The following is a 25,120-nucleotide window of genomic DNA, read 5'->3' as shown; positions in this document are numbered from 1 at the left end:
CCAGGTAGGGCCCACTGAGCTATGTAGCTCTTTTTCATAAGCAACCTGGCAACGAAGTGGCTTGTCATGTGGAAATGTATAGCAGCCGAATACTCCAAACGCGTGATGTTGATTCTAAATGTGGAGTGATAAACCGGAGGATCCGGAGAAAAATCCACGCGACCACGGGGAGAGAGAGACACGCAAACTCCAAATATACAGCAGGCGTCAGGGCCGGGATTGAACCCACGCCCTCCTGCATACCAAGCGAGGTAGTTAACATCTGACCACCGTGGTGCCCCACTTGTAGCAGTGAGGGAGACATCAGGGAGGAGAGACCCCCAACTGAGTCCGTACAACAGCGAGTTATTTACAGTAAATATAGAGGTGTAGGGCACGGTGTAAAATTAAAGTTGAGTTGCAACAACACGGCGCTAACCGTAGTGTAAAGCCGGCCAAGAAGGTTATAACACTCGTATTAGAGGAACGGCTTCTTGGCCACGGCTCTATACCGCGGTAGCGTCGTGCAGCTTCAGGGAAACGCTCTCGTGCAGAACCGAGACGGACACCAGCAGCAGCAGCAGAGAGGAGGACACCAGGAGACGTCGGTGGGAGTTGAATCACCACGGAGGGAGATGGGCGTCAGATAAAAGTCGACCTCGATTCTATTACTTATTGCGCACGGATGACAGCAGCAGTGTGCTTCAGAAGCTCGTCGCCAGCGTCGTGGTCTGCTGCTGGCCACGACGGGAGCGCTTCAGCAGCAGAGAGAGAGTTTGTGTCGCTTTGCAGTTCCTCCTCCTCCGTTAAAGGAGCACAAACGAGAGTGGTTTACTGGACGGTCCACGAGTCAGCCTCGTGTAGCCACCAGAGAGACGCCAAGCAGAAGTCGCACAAATAAAGGTCCTCCAGAGAGCGTTAACAGACTGTTGAGGCAAGTACTGTTCGCGAGCACCTTAGAAGGCCGGCACGGCACACGAGGGGGTGGGTGGCCAGCACCACGCCCGGCCGCCTTTGTCTCCCTAGTGGCGATGTTTATACACCGCACCAGGTACTCATTTGAGGCTGGTTCGACCTCGGGGGAGGCCCGAACCGTTTGAGATAATCATCACCGGTGTTGGCCGTGAGCGGGAATCGAACTCGGGCTTCCAGGTTCGTAGTGCAGCGCGCTAACCGCTACGACACTACCGCTCCCCTCTGGGGAAGCTGTCGTTGACACAAGCACTGTTCGAGATCACCCACTCCAGCTGGGTCACCCGATTGTTGAATTCATCGATGACCACCAACTGTTGGTTCAATGACTCGACGCTGTCACCTCTGAGTCGCCCGACCACCGCAAAGCTCTCACTTGTTTTAAAGACATAACTCGAAAGAATAATTTGCGTTGTTGTGCAGAATGTAAAACGACGCTATTAAACTATTTAGATTTTACGAGGTAAGGCCGACTGAGCTATACTGTGCAGCTCTTTTTCAGAAGCGACCGGGCCACAAACGATCGCTCAACGAAGTGTCTAATCACGTGGAACTGTACAGCAGCCAAATACTCCAAACGGGTGACGTTGATCCTCAACGTGTCTCGGGAAAAAAACTGTGGGCCCTCACCGGAGTTGGCGAGCGCTATCGCCTTGAGCAGCACGTACTCCTCCCTCTCGAGGCGCAGCGCCTGGTACTTGCCCACCAGATGGAGCATGGCCTGCGCCAGCTCCTGCAGTCCGGCGCGGCGCGCCAGCCCCTCACCCAGCACCAGGTCGTCGGCGAAGACGAGCGCGCCGTGGCACGGCAGCGAGCGGAACACCACGCCCAGCACAAGCACCTCCATCCACGCGCTCTGCAGCAGCGACATCTGGTCGCCGAGCGACAGGATGGAGAAACCTGCGGTGGGGTCAGGGGTCATCACACAGAGCGTTAGCGAGGCCCTTGCTAGTGCCGATAGTGACCGAGTGTGCTGCTACGTTCGAAAAATGAAGCCACTCTTGGTGGCGGGTTTAACGACACAATTCTATATTTACGTGATCTAACCCCCCCCCAAAAAAACTCTATCATGGAAAACCACTCTTGGTTTCAAAACTAAATGGTACCAATTGACTTAAGTCCAGAGTGAAGATGATGACGACGATGTTCGTGTGCCAAATCAACTGCCAACAACTAGGATTTGAACTCAAAAACCTTCCCATTCACACAAAGATTCGTCGTCATCATTAAGCTCATCCTCGTCGTCATTTGTAATCCCGTGTTCATCATCGCCATCATCGTCATCATCGTCGCCGTCGTTATTTATCGGCGTGAAGAGCGGTGACTCCACGCTGCAGACGCGCTCCCTCGGCGGACGGCCGAGCGACGATGCCCTCCTGGGGGTGCGCACGTCCACGGCGACAACGCTTGGTCAGCACGCCGGGCGAGCTCTCTACGAGCACTCCCTGCGAGCACGCAGGGCTAGCGCTCTTTGCGAGCACTTTCTGTGAGCACGCTCGGCGGGCATGCTGGGCGGCGGTGTTGGCGTCCGTATCGAGTGCCCAGGGGTAACCGCGGTGCGCCGCTGGGACGTGGGATTACCATGAGATTTTAACAAAATCAATGTGTGCGGCTCACTCGGGCTGTCTGTCTGCACATTGGCGCTCGCAACGCAGGCAGATGTCGATACGGGTCATCGATACGTGACGACGACGATGACGACGATGTACGTGTGTAGCCCCTCTGTCAATCCACTGCTGGATGACGTTCGCCCCATGGGTTATTTGATCATACTAAAACTATTTTTTTTTTTTACCAGGTAAGGCCCACTGAGCTGTATAGCTCTTTTTCAGCAGCGACCCGGCCACAAATGATAGCTCAACGAAGTGGCTTATCATCATGTGGAAATGTATAGCAGCCAAATACTCTAAACGCGTGCTGATTCTAAATGTGGAGGGAAAAACCGGAGGACTCGGAGAAAAATCTACGCCACCGTGGGGAGAGAGACACGCAAACTCCTAAGATCCTGAGTTGGGGGAAGTAGGTGGTGTGAGCTGGGAGGAGGTAGGTGGTGTGAGCTAGGGGGAGGTAGGTGGTGTGAGCTGGGGGGAGGTAGGTGGTGTGAGCTAGGGGGAGGTAGGTGGTGTGAGCTAGGGGGAGGTAGGTGGTGTGAGCTAGGGGGAGGTAGGTGGTGTGAGCTAGGGGAGGTAGGTGGTGTGAGCTGGGGGGAGGTAGGTGGTGTGAGCTAGGGGAGGTAGGTGGTGTGAGCTGGGGGGAGGTAGGTGGTGTGAGCTGAGGGGAGGTAGGTGGTGTGAGCTAGGGGGAGGTAGGCAGTGTGAGCTAGGGGAGGTAGGTGGTGTGAGCTGGGGGGAGGTAGGTGGTGTGAGTTGGGGGGAGGTAGGTGGTGTGAGCTAGGGGGAGGTAGGTGGTGTGAGCTAGGGGGAGGTAGGTGGTGTGAGCTAGGGGGAGGTAGGCAGTGTGAGCTGGGGGGAGGTAGGCAGTGTGAGCCGGGGGAGGTAGGCAGTGTGAGCTAGGGGGAGGTAGGTGGTGTGAGCTAGGGGGAAGTAGGCGGTGTGAGCTAGGGGGAGGTAGGTGGTGTGAGCTAGGGGGAGGTAGGCGGTGTGAGCTAGGGAGAGGTAGGCGGTGTGAGCTAGGGGGAGGTAGGCGGTGTGAGCTAGGGGGAGGTAGGCGGTGTGAGCTAGGGGGAGGTAGGTGGTGTGAGCTGGGGGGAGGTAGGCGGTGTGAGCTAGGGGGAGGTAGGCGGTGTGAGCTAGGGGGAGGTAGGCGGTGTGAGCTAGGGGGAGGTAGGCGGTGTGAGCTAGGGGGAGGTAGGTGGTGTGAGCTAGGGGGAGGTAGGTGGTGTGAGCTAGGGGGAGGTAGGCAGTGTGAGCTAGGGGGAGGTAGGTGGTGTGAGCTAGGGGGAGGTAGGCGGTGTGAGCTGGGGGGAGGTAGGCAGTGTGAGCTAGGGGGAGGTAGGCGGTGTGAGCTGGGGGAGGTAGGTGGTGTGAGCTAGGGGGAGGTAGGTGGTGTGAGCTGGGGGGAGGTAGGTGGTGTGAGCTAGGGGGAGGTAGGTGGTGTGAGCTGGGGGGAGGTAGGCGGTGTGAGCTAGGGGGAGGTAGGTGGTGTGAGCTGGGGGGAGGTAGGCGGTGTGAGCTAGGGGGAGGTAGGTGGTGTGAGCTAGGGGGAGGTAGGTGGTGTGAGCTAGGGGAGGTAGGCGGTGTGAGCTAGGGGGAGGTAGGTGGTGTGAGCTCGGGGAGGTAGGTGGTGTGAGCTAGGGGGAGGTAGGCGGTATGAGCTAGGAGGAGGTAGGTGGTGTGAGCTAGGGGAGGTAGGTGGTGTGAGCTAGGGGGAGGTAGGTGGTGTGAGCTAGGGGAGGTAGGTGGTGTGAGCTGAGGGGAGGTAGGCAGTGTGAGCTAGGGGGAGGTAGGCAGTGTGAGCTAGGGGGAGGTAGGTGGTGTGAGCTAGGGGGAAGTAGGCGGTGTGAGCTAGGGGGAGGTAGGTGGTGTGAGCTAGGGGGAGGTAGGCGGTGTGAGCTAGGGGGAGGTAGGCGGTGTGAGCTAGGGGGAGGTAGGCGGTGTGAGCTAGGGGGAGGTAGGCGGTGTGAGCTAGGGGGAGGTAGGTGGTGTGAGCTGGGGGGAGGTAGGCGGTGTGAGCTAGGGGGAGGTAGGCGGTGTGAGCTAGGGGGAGGTAGGCGGTGTGAGCTAGGGGGAGGTAGGCGGTGTGAGCTAGGGGGAGGTAGGTGGTGTGAGCTAGGGGGAGGTAGGTGGTGTGAGCTAGGGGGAGGTAGGCAGTGTGAGCTAGGGGGAGGTAGGTGGTGTGAGCTAGGGGGAGGTAGGCAGTGTGAGCTGGGGGGAGGTAGGCAGTGTGAGCTAGGGGGAGGTAGGCGGTGTGAGCTGGGGGAGGTAGGTGGTGTGAGCTAGGGGGAGGTAGGTGGTGTGAGCTGGGGGGAGGTAGGTGGTGTGAGCTAGGGGGAGGTAGGTGGTGTGAGCTGGGGGGAGGTAAGCGGTGTGAGCTAGGGGGAGGTAGGTGGTGTGAGCTGGGGGGAGGTAGGCGGTGTGAGCTAGGGGGAGGTAGGTGGTGTGAGCTGGGGGGAGGTAGGTGGTGTGAGCTAGGGGGAGGTAGGTGGTGTGAGCTGGGGGGAGGTAGGTGGTGTGAGCTGGGGGGAGGTAGGTGGTTTGAGCTAGGGGGAGGTAGGTGGTGTGAGCTGGGGGGAGGTAGGCGGTGTGAGCTAGGGGGAGGTACGTGGTGTGAGCTAGGGGGAGGTAGGTGGTGTGAGCTAGGGGAGGTAGGCGGTGTGAGCTAGGGGGAGGTAGGTGGTGTGAGCTCGGGGAGGTAGGTGGTGTGAGCTAGGGGGAGGTAGGCGGTATGAGCTAGGGGGAGGTAGGTGGTGTGAGCTAGGGGAGGTAGGTGGTGTGAGCTAGGGGGAGGTAGGTGGTGTGAGCTAGGGGGAGGTAGGCGGTATGAGCTAGGGGGAGGTAGGTGGTGTGAGCTAGGGGGAGGTAGGTGGTGTGAGCTAGGGGGAGGTAGGTGGTGTGAGCTAGGGGAGGTAGGTGGTGTGAGCTGGGGGGAGGTAGGTGGTGTGAGCTAGGGGGAGGTAGGTGGTGTGAGCTAGGGGGAGGTAGGTGGTGTGAGCTAGGGGAGGTAGGTGGTGTGAGCTGGGGGGAGGTAGGTGGTGTGAGCTGGGGGGAGGTAGGTGGTGTGAGCTGGGGGGAGGTAGGTGGTGTGAGCTGGGGGGAGGTAGGTGGTGTGAGCTAGGGGGAGGTAGGTGGTGTGAGCTAGGGGGAGGTAGGTGGTGTGAGCTAGGGGGAGGTAGGTGGTGTGAGCTGGGGGGAGGTAGGTGGTGTGAGCTGGGGGGAGGTAGGTGGTGTGAGCTGGGGGGAGGTAGGTGGTGTGAGCTAGGGGAGGTAGGTGCTGTGAGCTGGAGGGAGGTAGGTGGTGTGAGCTAGGGGGAGGTAGGTGGTGTGAGCTAGGGGGAGGTAGGTGGTGTGAGATGGGGGGAGGTAGGTGGTGTGAGCTAGGGGAGGTAGGTGGTGTGAGCTAGGGGGAGGTAGGTGGTGTGAGCTAGGGGAGGTAGGTGGTGTGAGCTAGGGGAGGTAGGTGGTGTGAGCTAGGGGAGGTAGGTGGTGTGAGCTAGGGGAGGTAGGTGGTGTGAGCTAGGGGGAGGTAGGCGGTGTGAGCTAGGGGGAGGTAGGTGGTGTGAGCTAGGGGAGGTAGGTGGTGTGAGCTAGGGGGAGGTAGGCGGTGTGAGCTAGGGGGAGGTAGGTGGTGTGAGCTAGGGGAGGTAGGTGGTGTGAGCTAGGGGGAGGTAGGCGGTGTGAGCTAGGGGAGGTAGGTGGTGTGAGTTAGGGGAGGTAGGCGGTGTGAGCTAGGGGGAGGTAGGTGGTGTGAGCTAGGGGAGGTAGGTGGTGTGAGCTGGGGGAGGTAGGCGGTGTGAGCTAGGGGGAGGTAGGTGGTGTGAGCTAGGGGGAGGTAGGTGGTGTGAGCTAGGGGGAGGTAGGCGGTGTGAGCTGGGGGGAGGTAGGTGGTGTGAGCTAGGGGGAGGTAGGTGGTGTGAGCTAGGGGGAGGTAGGTGGTGTGAGCTAGGGGGAGGTAGGTGGTGTGAGCTAGGGGGAGGTAGGTGGTGTGAGCTAGGGGGAGGTAGGTGGTGTGAGCTGGGGGAGGTAGGCGGTGTGAGCTAGGGGGAGGTAGGTGGTGTGAGCTAGGGGGAGGTAGGTGGTGTGAGCTAGGGGGAGGTAGGCGGTGTGAGCTGGGGGGAGGTAGGTGGTGTGAGCTGGGGGGAGGTAGGTGGTGTGAGCTGGGGGAGGTAGGTTGTGTGAGCTAGGGGGAGGTAGGTGGTGTGAGCTGGGGGGAGGTAGGTGGTGTGAGCTGGGGGGAGGTAGGTGGTGTGAGCTAGGGGGAGGTAGGTGGTGTGAGCTAGGGGGAGGTAGGTGGTGTGAGCTAGGGGGAGGTAGGTGGTGTGAGCTGGGGGAGGTAGGTTGTGTGAGCTGGGGGGAGGTAGGTGGTGTGAGCTAGGGGGAGTTAGGCGGTGTGAGCTGGGGGGAGGTAGGTGGTGTGAGCTGGGGGAGGTAGGTTGTGTGAGCTAGGGGGAGGTAGGTGGTGTGAGCTGGGGGGAGGTAGGTGGTGTGAGCTGGGGGGAGGTAGGTGGTGTGAGCTAGGGGGAGGTAGGTGGTGTGAGCTAGGGGGAGGTAGGTGGTGTGAGCTAGGGGGAGGTAGGTGGTGTGAGCTAGGGGGAGGTAGGTGGTGTGAGCTAGGGGGAGGTAGGTGGTGTGAGCTGGGGGGAGGTAGGTGGTGTGAGCTGGGGGAGGTAGGTTGTGTGAGCTAGGGGGAGGTAGGTGGTGTGAGCTGGGGGGAGGTAGGTGGTGTGAGCTGGGGGGAGGTAGGTGGTGTGAGCTAGGGGGAGGTAGGTGGTGTGAGCTAGGGGGAGGTAGGTGGTGTGAGCTAGGGGGAGGTAGGTGGTGTGAGCTGGGGGAGGTAGGTTGTGTGAGCTGGGGGGAGGTAGGTGGTGTGAGCTAGGGGGAGTTAGGCGGTGTGAGCTGGGGGGAGGTAGGTGGTGTGAGCTAGGGGGAGGTAGGTGGTGTGAGCTGGGGGAGGTAGGTTGTGTGAGCTGGGGGAGGTAGGCGGTGTGAGCTAGGGGAGGTAGGTGGTGTGAGCTAGGGGGAGGTAGGTGGTGTGAGCTGGGGGGAGGTAGGTGGTGTGAGCTAGGGGAGGTAGGTGGTGTGAGCTAGGGGAGGTAGGTGGTGTGAGCTAGGGGGAGGTAGGCGGTGTGAGCTAGGGGAGGTAGGTGGTGTGAGCTAGGGGAGGTAGGTGGTGTGAGCTAGGGGGAGGTAGGTGGTGTGAGCTAGGGGGAGGTAGGCGGTGTGAGCTGGGGGAGGTAGGCGGTGTGAGCTGGGGGGAGGTAGGCGGTGTGAGCTAGGGGGAGGTAGGCGGTGTGAGCTGGGGGGAGGTAGGCGGTGTGAGCTAGGGGGAGGTAGGTGGTGTGAGCTAGGGGGAGGTAGGTGGTGTGAGCTGGGGGGAGGTAGGTGGTGTGAGCTGGGGGAGGTAGGCGGTGTGAGCTGGGGGGAGGTAGGCGGTGTGAGCTAGGGGGAGGTAGGTGGTGTGAGCTAGGGGGAGGTAGGCGGTGTGAGCTAGGGGGAGGTAGGTGGTGTGAGCTAGGGGGAGGTAGGCGGTGTGAGCTGGGGGGAGGTAGGTGGTGTGAGCTAGGGGGAGGTAGGTGGTGTGAGCTGGAGGGAGGTAGGCGGTGTGAGCTAAGGGGAGGTAGGTGGTGTGAGCTAGGGGGAGGTAGGTGGTGTGAGCTAGGGGGAGGTAGGTGGTGTGAGCTAGGGGGAGGTAGGCGGTGTGAGCTGGGGGAGGTAGGCGGTGTGAGCTGGGGGGAGGTAGGTGGTGTTAGCTAGGGGGAGGTAGGTGGTGTGAGCTGGGGGGAGGTAGGTGGTGTGAGCTAGGGGGAGGTAGGTGGTGTGAGCTAGGGGGAGGTAGGCGGTGTGAGCTGGGGGGAGGTAGGTGGTGTGAGCTAGGGGGAGGTAGGTGGTGTGAGCTAGGGGGAGGTAGGCGGTGTGAGCTGGGGGGAGGTAGGCGGTGTGAGCTAGGGGGAGGTAGGTGGTGTGAGCTAGGGGGAGGTAGGTGGTGTGAGCTAGGGGGAGGTAGGTGGTGTGAGCTAGGGGGAGGTAGGTGGTGTGAGCTAGGGGGAGGTAGGTGGTGTGAGCTGGGGGAGGTAGGTGGTGTGAGCTAGGGGGAGGTAGGTGGTGTGAGCTGGGGGAGGTAGGTGGTGTGAGCTAGGGGGAGGTAGGTGGTGTGAGCTGGGGGAGGTAGGTGGTGTGAGCTGGGGGAGGTAGGCGGTGTGAGCTAGGGGGAGGTAGGTGGTGTGAGCTAGGGGGAGGTAGGTGGTGTGAGCTAGGGGGAGGTAGGTGGTGTGAGCTGGGGGAGGTAGGCGGTGTGAGCTAGGGGGAGGTAGGTGGTGTGAGCTAGGGGGAGGTAGGTGGTGTGAGCTAGGGGGAGGTAGGCGGTGTGAGCTAGGGGGAGGTAGGCGGTGTGAGCTAGGGGGAGGTAGGCGGTGTGAGCTGGGGGGAGGTAGGTGGTGTGAGCTGGGGGAGGTAGGCGGTGTGAGCTAGGGGGAGGTAGGTGGTGTGAGCTAGGGGGAGGTAGGTGGTGTGAGCTAGGGGGAGGTAGGCGGTGTGAGCTAGGGGGAGGTAGGCGGTGTGAGCTAGGGGGAGGTAGGCGGTGTGAGCTGTGAGGTGGTAGGCGCACCCGGCACGTGCTTGGCCCAGCCGATGATGAGCACGAGCTCGCGGTCGGCGAGGTCGCACAGCGTGGTGAGCGCTGTGACGTCACACTCGGCCGCCCCGGGCCCCGCCATGGCGAACAGGCGGTCGGGTTCCACGACGAGCAGCTGGGAGACCATCTTGTTGACTGACGGGCGGACATGGGGAGCAAGAAGATAGATGCGGAGAGACAAAGGAGGAGGGAAGGATAGAAAGGCAAGACGTTAGCTGGTGAGATTGACTGCAGGTTGCTTTCGTTAGAGATAGACGCGGGATTGGAGTCAAGGGCTGGTCTCATGAGGTCAAGGCCAAAAGCATTTTATGACTAAGCCTGTGTGAAGGCCGCATCCTCAGCTATGCAGTTCGGAAACTGCCAAACACTTTGAAACAAAATTGATAAATGACATTTGCGTAACTTCAAAGTTGCATATTAGATTAATGTTCGTTAAAAAAATTAATTGGCAATCAGTCAATGTTAAGCAATGTCAAGATAGCAATGGTTATGAGAGACATCCGAGTCATTGAAGTCGTCGAAGCGAGGACACTGGAGGGATTGTGTCAGGGAAGAGATCTGAGACGTGGTCCCAAAACGACACAGACATCAACAGAGAAAACAACACAGACAACAACACAAACAGCAACACAAACAACAACACAAACAACAACACAGACAACAACACAAACAACAACACAGACAACAACACAGACAACAATACAGACAACAACACAGACAGCAACACAAACAACAACACAAACAACAACACAGACAGCAACACAAACAACAACACAGACAACAACACAGACAACAACACATACAACAATACAGACAACAACACAGACAACAACACAGACAACAACACAGACAGCAACACAGACAACACAAACAACAACACAGACAACAACACAAACAACAACACAAACAACAACACAAACAACAACACAGACAACAACACAAACAACAACACAGACAACAACACAGACAACAATACAGACAACAACACAAACAACAACACAGACAACAACACATACAACAATACAGACAACAACACAAACAACAACACAAACAACAACACAAACAACAACACAGACAACAACACAAACAACAACACAAACAACAACACAGACAGCAACACAAACAACAACACAGACAACACAGACAACAACACATACAACAATACAGACAACAACACAGACAACAACACAGACAACAACACAGACAGCAACACAGACAACACAAACAACAACACAGACAACAACACAAACAACAACACAAACAACAACACAAACAACAACACAGACAACAACACAAACAACAACACAAACAACAACACAAACAACAACACAGACAGCAACACTGACAACAACACAGACAACAACACAGACAACAACACAGACAACAACACAAACAACAACACAAACAACAACACAGACAACAACACAGACAACAACACAAACAACACAGACAACAACACAAACAACAACACAAACAACAACACATACAACAACACAAACAACAACACAAACAACAACACAAACAACAACACAAACAACAACACAAACAGCAACACAGACAACAACACAAACAACAACACAAACAACAACACAGACAACAACACAGACAACAACACAGACCACAACACAAACAACACAGACAACAACACAAACATCAAGACAGACAGACAGCCATCACTGGTGCACACAAAGACAGACAAGAACGTATAAATAAGAAAGACGGACACACACAGACATGGCAGATACATCGAGATGGGAGTACTTTAGGAAAGCATAAATTAAACAACCCTTACCGCAGTCCATAATATACGTTTTTTTTGTTGGATTAGATCGTGTAAATATAAATGTGTCGTTAAAACCCGCCACCACCCGACACAGCCAACTAGTAAGGTTTGTCACGTAAACAGAACACGCCAATTCGTCACTAGTACAGCACACCGGTGTGTTGGAGAGCCAAGCCTCAACATTTACAAACTGAGTACGACGTTTCGCCAGTAATTACAACTAGCTTCATCAGGCGGACAGCCAGATTTGTGAAGAAATCCTCCTGTTTAGTTCCTTAAATAGATGGATTCGTACTGGCACGTTCTGTTTACGTGACAAACCTTACGAATTGACTGTGCCGGGTTTAACGACGCATTTATATTCACGCGATATAATCCAACAAAGAAAAACCTGAATGGATATTGGTCGCGAAAGCCTACGTGTTAAACCTCACCATAGTGTTCAATCACACTGTTTACTGACAGAAGAAACAGTAAACTATAAACTTCTTTTTTATTTATTTTACCAGGTAAGGCCCACTGAGCTATTTAGCGCTTTTTTAGAAGCGATCTGCCCACAAATGATAGCTCAACGAAGTGACTTATCACGTGGACATTTATATCAGACAAATACTCTAGAACGCATGTTCCTAAATGTGGAGGGGAAACCAGAGGACCTGTAGAAAAATCGACGCGACCGCTGGCGGAGAGACATCGCCAACTCCAAATATAATTCAGGCGTCGGGATCGAACCAATGATCTCCTGTATACTACGCGAGGTAGTTAACGTCTCGCCACCGTGACTCACGTTGTGGGTGGAGATGTGAGTCAGTGATTCGCGGCATCGTGCCATAAACCTGGTGGCCCGTGTTTTGATTCCAGGGCACGGCTAAAATGAGTGGCGAGTGATGCCTGAACAGGTCCTGGGCACTCCTGTCGCCAACCCTTAACTGTCTTCTTGGTTCTTTCGGTAAAGTCACGTAGAAAGGAAGTAATAAAATAATAAAAATAAAACATAATAAATTAATTTTAATTTTATTATGTTTTATTTTTATTTATTTTTATTATTTTATTACTTCCCTTCTACGTGACTTTACCGAAAGAACCAAGAAGATGAATCCCTGCAGTCACGAAAGCTTTAATTCAAAATGTAACCCTTAACTGATGAAATATGGGGCCTTCATCCAGCAGTGGACTGACAAAGAGTTGGGCAATGGCCCTTCAGAGCAGAGAGGGCAACAAGAATATCGTGGCAGTTTGAGGAGGAGAATGTGGAATTTCCGCCACGTCCTCGGGGTCACCAAGAGAGGCGAGCGCCACCGATGGCGCGTCTGTGTGGGCAGAGACGGTGTGCGGCTTGTGTTGGCAGGTGCAGCTGGCAAAGCCGAGTCTTGGGGGGGGGGGGGGGAATAAGAAAAAATTGGAGACGTGAATCGTTGAAATTTAGAGATGGATAATAAACAAATGGTTGAACGCTGATTTGCTCCATCACCCGGGATGCGCCTGACCTCGGCTGATCTCGGAGTTGGGCAGCAGATGGCAGTGCAAGCACGAGTTGTGGTTATAGTTGCTTGTGAATAAACGCCGAGAACGAGACGAATGTCTCACCTCTTCTGGGCGACTCCTCTTTTCCGTGTACGAACGTGAGAGCGTGACACGAGCCGTCGCGCGTTAAAGTGATGCTGACATGATGCAAAGGATGACATTAACCCTAACCCTTGGTCCTGCTTGACCACGAGCCCCGATTCAGACGTCTTCTTGTGAGGCCAGCGTAGCACGGGTTTGTCCTGGCTCGGCTCAGCATTGTTGCCAGTGGAAAACCACCCCGTACCGCAATCGGTGCCACACTGGCGTGGCTCGGATATGCCAGTGGGAAAGGGATATAACCAAACTTGGCCCGGACTGCCCTATGGCCGGTGGGCCGGTCTGTGTGGGGAAATTTAAAATGTGATGAGAGTAAAAAAATAAAAAAATATATATTTCATTACGTCTAATGTGTACGCTTCATTGTTTAGTTTCGCTCTCAGTTGGCTACTAAGTCCCCATATTCAGCAGCCCCCAAAGATTCTTCCTCACCAGCCACCCACTTGTGTGTTTGCACCCAGCCCCCAAAGCGCCCAATGAGATCGCACTGCAGTTCGGGGCCCCGGCGTGTGCTTTACAAACAAATGCTTGGGCCGATTTTGAGTCCCAGTCCGTCACTGGGTGTAATAAACTTAATTTGGAGCTTTCGTGACTGCAGGAATTATTCTTTGGTTCTTTCGGTAGTTTCTCTTTGTGCCTATGTTTGCTCTCTCTCTATGTATCTCTGTGATATCTGTCTGCTTATATGCCTGTCTATATGTTTCTGGTTCTGTGTTTAAAATCTCTCTCAAATTTAGCATTCTCAGGAGGAACGTAATCAACCAGATAGGGTGTTGACTGTTATGTTATCCGACTCTCTGTTGTATTACATTACATTTCTAAGTATACTAGATTTGTGTTTCTATTTAATTTATACCTAATGATGATTGCTAGTGTTGCAATCGAAAAGTCGTATGCTAGTATTTAATTTAATTTATTATTTTATCTTTTTACCTGGGTGTAATAAGGCCACCCTTCGGGTGTACACAGGCCGCTCGGCAGTGACCTCAAGGGGGTCATGCGGGAGAAACCCAACGAGTCCTCTCACCGGGCCGCTTTGCGGGCTGCAAGGTGGCGGGCGGCTGCAGGAGGGCGCCGCTCTCCGCGTCAATCCGACGCTTGTATTTCTGTCGGCCCCCACGCACCCTGTCGAGGCGCACACCTGCACGAGAAGACACAGAGATCCCCCTGTAACAATGTGGCTTCATGCAAGACCGTTGGGTCAGTGCTGTTAGCGAGCAGCACCTGTCAGGGCCGGCACGGGACACGATGGGGTGGGTGATCGACATCAATCCCAGTCGCGTTTGTCTTCCAAGTGCTGATGTTTATACACTGCACCAAGCACTGATTTACGGCTGAATTAATATAGACGAGGCCCAAGACTGGTTCAAATATTCACCACTCTTATTGGTCACGTGCGGGAATGGAACTTGGGTCGCCGGAATGAGCAGTGCAGCGCGCTAAACGTTGCACCACCGCTCCCCGTAACAAAGACAACAATACCCCGTATAGCCTTAACACATTGTAGGAGCAAGTGCTGTTAGCGAGCACCTATGAAGGCCGGCACGGCACACGAGGGGGTGAGTGTCTAACACCACGCCCGGCCGCCTTTGTCTCCCCAGTGGCGATGTTTACACATCGCACCAGATACTCAATGAGTCGACCTAGATAAAAGCGGGGATCGAACCCGGGTCACCAGCCTCGTAGCGCAGCGCGCTGACCGCGACGCTACCGCTCCCCCAACATCGCCGCTCCATCGCCACCCAATGCGCTCGCCAACACGCGCGCAGAGCCGAGAGCGGCGGCACGAGCGGCTGGGTGCGGTGCCACCGCGTGCCGCTGGATGACGACCGCTGCCCTGGCCTTCCCTCCCCACCCACCCAACTCCTCTCTCTCTTTTTTAACGATCAGTGGAAACAAGAAGATGCTCGGTGTAGTCGGCACTTTGCTTCGTTCATCATTTTGTAATAAAAAAAAAACTTTGCTTTATGTAAACCCCCACCTCTCGCTCACTCTCGTTCTGCACGCAGCCCTTCTCGCAGTCCGACGGCCTCCGACGGGTAGCTCACAACAGCACGCAGAGCTCCCCGTCATCTGCCACCGAGCACACGGCCTCCTCCATCGCCCACTGCTCCTTGAAGGCCGGCACGGCGTGGGTCAGCCGCGCCGCATGGCGGAACTCCAGCCCACACACCCTGGGGGCTCCGAGCAGAGCGCACTCTCTCTCACCTTCCTTGAGCATGCCCACTCGCAGGCACTTTGTGAAGCGGCACGCCTGGCACGACTTGCGTCTGCGCTTGGTGATCTCGCACTCGCTCGCCGCAGGGCAGCTGTACTCGATGTTACCTGCGCACACACAAAAATGGCAAAGATCCCCCGTGTAGCCTGTAACAGACTGTTGGGGCAAGTGCTGTTCGCGAGCGCCGATAAAGGCCGGCACGGCACACGAGGGAGTGGGTGGCCAGCAGCATGCCCGGCCGCCTTTGTCTCCCCAGTGGCGATGTTTACACACCGAAATAAAGTACTCTTTTGAGGCTGAGTCGACCTAGGGGAGGCCCAGGACCGTTTCAGATAATCGTCACCGGTGTAGGTGGCCGTGAGTGGGAATCGAACTCGGGTGGCCGAGTTCGTAGCGCGGTGCGCTAACCGCTACACCACCGCTCCTCACACGCAAACGCAGAGACAAACATCCCCCGGATAGCCTGCGCACACTCGTGGAGCAAGTGTTGCTGCGAGCGAGCGCCGAGGAAGGCCGGCGCGGCGTGGGCACCGTGCCTCCTCGCCCGCTCTGTCACCCCGATGGCCGCGCAGGCTTCTCGCGCTCTCTGGCAGCGAAACAATGTCAGAGCTGAAGAGGTCCCCAACACAAGCAGCCGTCCTCAGGTGAAGAACGTCGTGAGAATTATTTTATTATATTTTATTTTTATTATTTTTATTATTTTTATTATTTTATTATTTCCCTTCTACGTGACTTTACCGAAAGAATCAAGAAGAGGGTCCCCAACACTCACACCACAGTCTCCACACTTGCCCTGCCATCACGTCTGAAACGTAAAATAAAAGTCCACTTCTTTACTTTTCATTTGCTTTGTTTTACTTGCTACTTACCTTGCTGGTGCAATGCGTTGCACGCGGTTGCAATTTATTCTGCTCGGTCGGTGCTAGCCACCGAGGTCGTGACGGGTTCTTGTTTTCCATTCCTGTTGCTCCGTCACCCCCCCCCCCCCCAATCCTCGGTACCGTTCCCGTTCCGCTGCAATTGGCACCGATGCACGACTTTATTGAGGGCGATATTGGCACGTGAAATAAAGATCGTTCGATCGATCGATTCACTGCGATTGACATTGTGCTGATGAGAAGTACCCCCCGGTGTTGGCGACGAGGAAGGCACCAACCCACGACGAGACCGCGTCAAGGCAGGATGTGAGCGTGGACAGCAGTGAGGTTAAGTTCATGTCGTCAGTGGCGACTTAAGAGCCCGGACATCGTCGGCATAGGGGCGGATGGTTTTTAAAGTCAGCAGCAGCCCCCTGCTTGCACGGGCAGGGTTGGAAACAGCGGTGGATCCAAGGAATGAGGCGGTGACAGGGACAAGTTACCCAACGTCTCGAGACTCGGAAACCGATAGTTCAACTGAAATGTGCAATGTTATTGAGGGGCTGTGTGTCCTTGTCTTGATGTGGTCTGGGACTGTTCTTGCTGTTGTTTTTGCTGCCTTGCCCAAGCTGGGGAATTGGTGTACTTATGCAGTGTGAACTTATATAATTTGTCTATTTCAGGAATTTATTTGGAATGATTTGCCTACCTTTCCTATACTTTGCCCTCCTGTAATTGCTTGTTGTATTGCTTGTTGTTGTTACGTTCTGACCAACCCCGACCGGACATCCGTGAAAAAAGAGCTTCATAGCTCATCGGATTTCTCCAAGGATAAATAAACATTCTGATTCTGACATTGTATTGATAATAACCCAAAGAAAACACACCGAATGCTTCACTTAATGATTGTAGATAGGGCCCTGTTTTTAGAATCTTGACATTTCGGGACCATATCCCACCCCCATCAGAAAGTGTGCTGCCCCGCAGGTGTGAACGTGGGCGACTCGGCCCCGACAACCCACCCTGGATGGTTCGCTTGAAGAAGGCCTTGCACGCCTCGCACGAGGCCACGCCGTAGTGGTAGCCGGAGGCCACGTCTCCGCACACCAGGCACAGCTTCTTGGGCACGGGCGGCCCGTGCAGTGCGAACGCCTCGCAGGCCGATCGGCCGCCAACGCCGACCCCGAGGCCTGGGCCCAGCGGCCCCCGCGGGAAGCCCGCCACGTGGTTGGCGTTGCCACCGCTGAGGTAGAACGAGAGAAGACAACGACAACAATGGGCACGTATTGTGGCAGCAGCAGCAGCAGCGGGAGGGATTATCTCACGATAGATCAGTTTAACACGTAGTCCTTCGCGACCAATATCAATCAACGTTTTTGGGTTTAGATCGCGTTATTTATAAATGTGTCGTAACCCTCCACCACCCGACACGGCCAATCAGTAAAAAAGTGTCACGTTGACAAAAGACAAATAGTTCACTACTTTAGCCCACCGGTGTGTTGAAGCGTGAAACCACAACATTTACAAAAAAAAAGTCACGATAGATATTGGGAGAAGGGGGAACTTGGTGTGTCAACGGATCGCTACGTACGGTGCTAAATAAGTTCAACATACAGTTTGTTCTCCTATAACGAGGGAGTTGCTTTCCTGAGGAATACGTCACAAAGCAGAGCTTTGTGACGTCATATTTGAGGGGGGGTCTGACTTTTTGTGACGCCGTGTGATGAGGGGGGGGGTCAAAAATCGTCCAAAATCGCGTGACGTCATTTATGGACGGCACCTTATGAAAACAACAAGCGGCGTTCTAGGAGAACGGACTGTACATACGTACGTCGTGATTGGGGCATTTGTATGCAACTGACGCAACCCCACGCGTTTTAGAGATTTAGGTACAAAGTTCATTTTGTTTAACCATCTGAGGAAGTCCAGACAGCACACCGGAGTGTCGTGTGTAAGAGTGACCTCGAGCGAAAGCAAAAACGTAAGAACAAGTAGAGCAAATGAAGCGATGAATGCAAATAAGAAACAGAGCCAAAAATAGAAGAGGAAAAAAATGTTCGAAAACAATGCACGGACATGTTATTTAAATAATATAGAGTAACGAAAGTCACTAAAAAATGCTCATGATCAATTTTATTTTCCGAAACATCAAAACATTTTAATTTGGGGCGAGTATCCCACTTGTATGCAAACAACTTGGGAAGACTTCAGACATTTGCAGCTTGTTCACATGATGAAGATGATGACGACGACCCTGGGAAAACCGGGCCAGGCGTCAACCCTACCCACCCGTGGTGCACGTGGCCGTGGTGCCCTGACCCCCGCAGCCTCTCCACCTCCTCCTCCTCGCCCCCAGAGCCGGGGCTGCCCCTGTCCATGGGACGCGGCCGCGTTGGCGGCGGCGGCGGTAGCGGCAGCGGCGGCCCGTGGCGGTCGTGCGAGGCGCCGTGCGGCTCCGTGTGGTGAGAGCCGCCGCTGCTGCGGTGGTGGTGGTGGCCCCCGTTGGCCGGTGGCCCGAGCCGGTGGTCCAGGTGGAGGAGGCCGCCGGGTTGGGCTCGCACGCCGCCGCCTCCGCCGCACGACGGCGGGGTCAGCGGGGAGCGTCGAGGGGGTGACGCCCGCTCCACGGGCTCGTGCTTCACGAACGCCGAGTGGTGGCCGGGGCTCAGGCCGAGCGGCGCGGGGGGTGCGGCGAGCGACTCCGGGCGCCGATCGCCGGTGCCGGGACACACCCGGCCCAGCAGCCTGCACGCACACAAAGACCACCACCACCCAACACCACCACCCCCAGCGTGTAGGCTGAACAGACTGTTGGGGCAAGTGCTGTGAGCGAGTAGTCGTAGTGGTACCGGTGAACCTGTAAACGCACGGCACACGAGGGGGTGGGTGGCCAGCACCACGCCCGGCCGCCTTTTTCTCCCCAAGTGGCGATGTTTACACACCGCGCCAGGTACTCATTTGAGGCTGAGTCGACTTAGGGGAGGTCCACGACCGGTTCAGAGAATCGTCGCTGGTGACGGTTATCGACACAGACTCGCGCGCAAGTCGGTGATCCGATGTCAACAATTGCCAAAGTTCAGCAGTCCCCCATATATTAAGATGTCTTCAGCCAATAAATGAGTGTCGTTCATACGGGAAACACGACGGCACGGGGTTTGTAAAGTTGCGATGATCAGAGAGACGGCGGCAGGTGGATGTCGTGATTAAGGAACTCTCAAAAAGTGCAGCAATGTTGTTGATTTGTACTGGAAGTACAGCGCAGCGCGGAAATTATCCGATGGGATTGAGAAACTGATATCGCGATGATTGTCATATCATGAAAATGTAAATTGTATCGTGATAAACGATATTGCCGCCACCCTAATACCGTTCAGTGCGCACATGCACTTGTAGATATCGACACACACATTGTTTGCATTATAGACACATTTGGCAGTTTTGGATACAATGTTTAGATTTTTTTCGGGTTTTATTGATTTGGTTGTTTATCATTAACGTTGTTTAGCCGTTATATTGTAAATATGGATACAATGTTCATTACACAGCTGACTCAAAAATTTGCTTTGTCCATCTGTATATGCTGGGGTAACTAACAACGCTTGAAAGATGATCCAATACCAATTCAATCTTTATTTAAAATTGTTCCATGAGCCTTAAGGGGAAAATCAGCATACCGAGTTTACGTTACTGGTATAAGTCGTCTACAAGTCATAGCACGGTTGGCTAGGTACGGTGCGAAAGAAGTTCAGAATGGCGTACATAAGGCCCACAAAGAATAGATTCTTACACGCGTGACTGTGGTCGAGACTACGAGCGATGGAGTTTTGGCAGCCAACGGAGCAGAAGAGTTTTGAGCGATGCAACTAGCTCGTGCTCAGGAGCTGCTGTGGATTGTGAACAATGCAGGATCAGTCGTCAATAATTACACGCTCATTACACACAAACTGCTTGCCACAAATGAACCACAATGCCTTGCTGGTCTCGTCGAGGAGCGTAAAACCATCACGGTCACCCTCGCAGCAGCGGATTTTGGCTCAGCTATCGAACAAAGACGGTGGTCACCGCATCGCGCGCTTTCTAATGCTCTATTACTATAGTACTATAACGCCTTCAACTGAGGTAGCTGACGAGCGAGTGGATCAGCCAAAACCCGTGAATGGGGGAATGAATTAATGAGTGACGTCGACGAATGAGTGACTATTTGAGAGGGTGCGGAGTGAATGAGACCTTGACGCTCTACGAGTTATTTTCAAAGAGTTCCACTTCGGCGGAACGTTTGAGCGTCTGTCGCCAGCAGATGTGGCCACATGTCAGCTGCTGCTGGTGACCATACAATGGTACACGGGTATAGGTACTCAGGTAGTCCAGGCACACGGGTATAGGTATTCAGTTCATCCAGGTACACGGGTATACGTATTAAGGTAATCCAGGTACATGGGTATAGGTATTCAGATACGCGGGTATACGTATTCAGGTAATCCAGGTACACGGGTATAGGTATTCAGGTACACGGGTATATGTACACATACACTTCCTGGGTACAGGTCAAGGCCGTAGCCATGGAGTCAATATTGGGGGGGAGCAAATCTTCGAGGGGGTCTGGGGGGTCCCCCCCCCCCAGATAAAAATCTTAATTTGAAAACTAATTTCCTGACATTTTCTGCCTAAAATATTAAAAAATTCACGAACACACGGGATGGACTTCATATGTATTTTTTACAATAATGTCTAATAGTGTATTGTATTACATTTCTTTGTTTTTAAAATTTTACCATTTCTTGTTTCATTGTATGTCATATTTAAGATTAGGGATTAATAAACTATCATATAAACATAAATCTATGCATTGATTTATATGAAGACAAGTCCAGATATTGTGGCCAAGGTTTAGCAAATTGTTGTTTTTATTTACATAGCATAGCGATTATTATTACTTTTTTCTATTTTTATAGCAATATATTGGGGGGGGGGGGGCATTTTGAGCATATTTGAATATTGGTGGGAATGTGTCCCCCTCAATATATATTATAATTACGGCCTTGGTACAGGTGTATAATTAAATTGCACAGGTGTGCTAGCCATACCTATCAGCGCATAGATGGCCAATAATCGTACGTATAATGTCTAGTTGCCATCTGAGTTACACACCTCAACGTAATCGATACATTGTATCTAAATTCACAAGACTTGGTTAATTGAGCATTTGTACTTGCATTACTCCGGCTATTTGTAATTGCGATATTGTGTCCATCTCTGCACGAGTAAAGCGAGTGGCAAGATATGTGGCGACTAATACCAATGGTCCAATGTACTTAAGCGTACACCTGAACTCAACGTAACACGTGCATTGATGAATACACACCTCTACCGCACACCGAGTCATCGGTAACGCTGGACTACGTTGTCTGCTGGATAGCCATTATTGAACACTTTCAATGAACCGATTCAACCGATATTCAACGGCATAGGTGATTAAGTTTACCAATAATTGACAGCTCTTTGTCAATACACTGCTGGATGAAGGCCTCCTCAAGCCGTGCGGGTCATGGGGGTTGTTTGACCATACTTCACCACGCCGGTCAATGCGGGTTTTAGTGACTGGGGCGCCAGATAATATCACTCGCCACTGGTGCCAGTCCTTGCCGGGAATCAATCGCGGGTCGCTGTGGTCGTAGCGTTGTGCGCTAACCACCGCTCTTCACCGCTCCACCCACTCAATGGTATAAACCACCGGTACCGATTTGCACAGCTGCACTAATTCGTACACATAATACATTGATTTACCTGTGCTGTTACACCTGCACTGAGTTAGCGCTCCTGCACTGATCAATATACCTCGAATAACTGGTACACCTGTGTGTTAAACTGGTACACCTGTGCGTTAAACTGGTACACCTGTGTGTTAAACTGGTACACCTGTGTGTTGAACTGGTACACCTGTGTGTGTGTCTCTATGCTGCGGCTCTCTTGATTACAGCCCGGTATATTACGCCTCGATCAGTCAACCCGCGTGTGTTAATCGGTCCACCCGTGCCGAACATAGCAATGAGGCCGAGTTGGTCCTTCTCTTCGTTTGCTGTCCTTCCCACGCACCTCCGATTATCACGATTGACGAAGTACGGTGCGAATGAAGTCCAACATACGTACAGATCTCGGAAGCTAAGCATCGTCGAGCCTGGATAGCGCTTGGATGGACGGCCAACGTGCACAAACTGGGTGCTAAAGGCGATTGCTTCAGGGCAGCAAGAAGGCAGTGCCCCGCAATCTATCGTTGTACGGTACGTCTATGCGCCACCGCCTTCATCAACCGCGTGTCAACCAGCGTGGGGAAGCTATGGCATTCACGTGTGTGCGATATGCACTGCACATCGGGTGAGGACGAGAGTACGTTTACTGGAGTGTGAATTGCGCCCGTGGTACACGTTGTACACGTGGTGCACGTGGTGCACGTTGTACACGTGGTGTCCGTAACAAATAATGAATAAATTAATAATAACCCCTATATATACATTTGCGCTGAATTGTACACAGTATATACGTGCCCATTTGTATACACGATTAGTGCATTGTGTTAATTAGTACACGTGTAGGACACCAGTTTTTCTATACGAGTAAACACATTATTGATACACGGACGTTGAACTTCTTTCGCACCGTACGTAGCCAACCGTGCTAATCGGAGGCGCGGGGGAAGGACGGCACTTGCACAGACCCATACGCATGGACGGTATCGACTTCCGGGAATTTCCTTCCGAGTGCCTGGATCTCGTCCTGAAGATGCTTGACGCAGTTTCAAGCGAACGGTCGCTTTACCCGAGTCTTACATTTGACTGGGGAGAATTCAAACTCGCCCGGGGTTCGTAAGGCAGCGCGCTAACCACTGCGCCACCGTTCCCCACGGTCACCACAGTACAATTTCACTTGTGCGACTTTGTCGGGTCTTTACGACACATTTGGCCGGATCATTGCGTGGCCTAACCCACAATTGCATTCTGGTCAACCTTTTTTACTGACGTTGACTGATGTGCCCGCGCCAATTGCTGGATCCACAAGTGATGAGTAGCAATCTGCGTTGAATGTCACACATGTCGAAGGTGATGGGTGAGTTATCGCGTCTTGTCCTTCTGTATCGATGGGAATCTCACAGCTCGCGTCGGTGCTCACGTACTCATCCGTGCTCCTGCGTTCATCGCTTCACTTGGGGTACTACACTCTCTTTTATACCGACCGAGACTCTTTGCAATAGACACATATGAACGTTATTAAAATGCGTTTTGGGATATAATGTAATGTAAGTAATGCAATCGATTACTATACCAATTATCGGTTCGATTACTCGACTTATCGGATATCAACATTAACCAGACGGTGCATCACCTATTTATGTATTTGTGAGGGTTCATCACGTGTAGCAGCGTCTACTGTAGATGTAAAAAAAAACTTTTTAAAAAAATTATAATAATCATGATTTTAGTTCTCTACCCTGGAAATTCTTACAGAGTCTCGTGACTTTTTGTTCAAAAGAGAGTTCGAAGTACAGGGCGATTATTGCGATGATGTAACAACTCTAGGTATTCGTGTGGACCGTGGCGCGTTTGGCACACAATAACCTCCACTTGTTAATGACGCCAAAGGATCGCGTAACGTCCTCTGTGAAGCAGTCGGCGCGTATGGAGTAGTAGTAGCAGTACGGTGGTAGTATTGTGGTGAACACACCTGCAGTGGTAACCAGGGCGGCCGCTGGTTTTGAACCACGAACAAAAGCGACAACCCCGCGAACGCGTTATACCGCCGGGCTAACGTCACCTCCAGATAAATACCAACGCATTGTAGACGGGCAGACTGTCGTTGTACATCTTAAACTCCGCTTAAACAACAACTTCATCAGCTAAATAGCATTGTACCGTGTCAAATGACGTGACAGTCACTGCAGTATACAAAGACAAATATTCCTCCCCAGGATAGCCTCAATAGACTGTTGGGGCAATCCTCAATCTTCGCAGCGGCTTCTGGGCTGGGCCATCGAACAGAGGCGGGCGGTCACCGCGCCGCGTGGCGCTTTCAGATGCGCTGCTTCAGCGGCCGTCTGGAACGTTCTTCCTTTACGACGTTAGGGAAGCCGCTGGGGAGATATGTACTTGTAAATCATCCAGATTGGAAACTCATTTCTTTTGGACTGCTTTTTGTGTTTTCGTTTGTTGTCCTTGTTCCCGGCACGGTTCGCTCCGTACGGTGCGAAAGAAGTTCAACATGCATACATGGAGGGTTGCTGTTTGACCATACTTCACCACCGGGTTGGTGAGAGCGGCCCACAACCGCGTGAGCAGGGAGTCGAACTTAACCCGCTGGCTTCACACGCACTCTCGTACTCACTCCCACCCCAAGTCCGTGTTCATTTGTGTATTTTACAATGTGTACATGCTGTGGTGTGTGTGTCTGTGTGTGTGGTAGTGTCGCGGTTAGCGCGCTGCGCTATGCACCCGGCGACCCGGGTTCGATTCCCGCTCACGGCCAACATCAGTGACGATTATCTGAACCGGTCCCGGGCCTCCCCTATGTCGACTCAGCCTCAAATGAGTACCTGGTGCGGTGTGTAAACATTGCCACTAGGGAGACAAAGGCGGTCGGGCGTGGTGCTGGCCACCCACCCCCTCGTGTACCGTTCCGGCCTTCATAGATGCTCGCTAACAGCACTTGCCCCTACAGTCTGTTAAGGCTATACGGGGGATCTTTGTCTTTATGTGCAATGGACGGTGTTTGGGAGCGGCGCTGTGGTAGTGACGATCGCGCTGCGCTACGAATCCGGCGACCCCAGTTCGATTCCCACTCGCGGCCACCAAAACCAGTGACGAGTTTCTGAGCCGGTCGTGAGCCTCCCCGAGGTCTACTCGGCCTTAAATTAGTCCTCGTTTCTGTGTGTAAACATCAGTGCTGGGGAGACAAAGGCGGCCGGGCGTGGTGTTGACCACCCACCCCCTCCTGTGTCGTCCCGGCCTTAATAGGTGCTCGCTAACTGCGCTTGCCCCAACAGTCTGTTTAAGGTTACCTGGGGAGTCTTTGTCTTTTCTATTCCGCGTGTGAGTACTGTATATATATGTGTGTGTGTATACACACATCTGTATGTATACACACACACATATAACGGTGTATTCTCTGTACGTGTACGTAGTTATTCTTTATGGTACGTGCGTGTGTGTTGTGGGGAGCGGTGGTGTAGCGGTTAGCGCACTGCGCTACGAACCCGGCGACCCGAGTTAGATTCCCGCTCACGGCCAACACCGGTGACGATTATCTGAACCGATACTGGGCATCTCCTAGGTCGACTCAGCCTCAAATGAGTACCTGGTGCGATGTGTAAATATCGCAACCAGGGAGACAAAGGCGGTCCGGGCGTGGTGCTGGCCACCCACCCCCTTGTATGTCGTGACGGCCTTACTAGGT

General features: G+C 53.6%; 1 protein-coding gene across 1 annotated transcript in view; it reads right to left on the bottom strand.

Moving 5' to 3' along the window:
- LOC144728748 (estrogen-related receptor gamma-like) overlaps positions 1–25,120 on the bottom strand; it is a 53,687-nt gene that overhangs the window by 1,389 nt on the left and 27,178 nt on the right. Inside the window, exons 3-8 of the mRNA XM_078608356.1 lie at positions 17,969–18,424; positions 16,702–16,922; positions 14,813–14,929; positions 13,632–13,745; positions 9,172–9,333; positions 1,582–1,851 (exon numbers count right to left, since the gene is read on the bottom strand). Coding sequence (XP_078464482.1) covers positions 1,582–1,851; positions 9,172–9,333; positions 13,632–13,745; positions 14,813–14,929; positions 16,702–16,922; positions 17,969–18,424 — 1,340 coding nt within the window. The remainder of the gene's footprint in view (positions 1–1,581; positions 1,852–9,171; positions 9,334–13,631; positions 13,746–14,812; positions 14,930–16,701; positions 16,923–17,968; positions 18,425–25,120) is intronic.

The sequence above is a fragment of the Lampetra planeri genome, chromosome 30 (assembly GCF_965212315.1).
Source record: "Lampetra planeri chromosome 30, kcLamPlan1.2.h2, whole genome shotgun sequence".
In the NCBI taxonomy this organism is placed as follows: Eukaryota; Metazoa; Chordata; class Hyperoartia; order Petromyzontiformes; family Petromyzontidae; genus Lampetra; species Lampetra planeri.
Note: the sequence above shows the minus strand (reverse complement) of the source record. Positions and strands in the feature narration are given on the sequence as shown.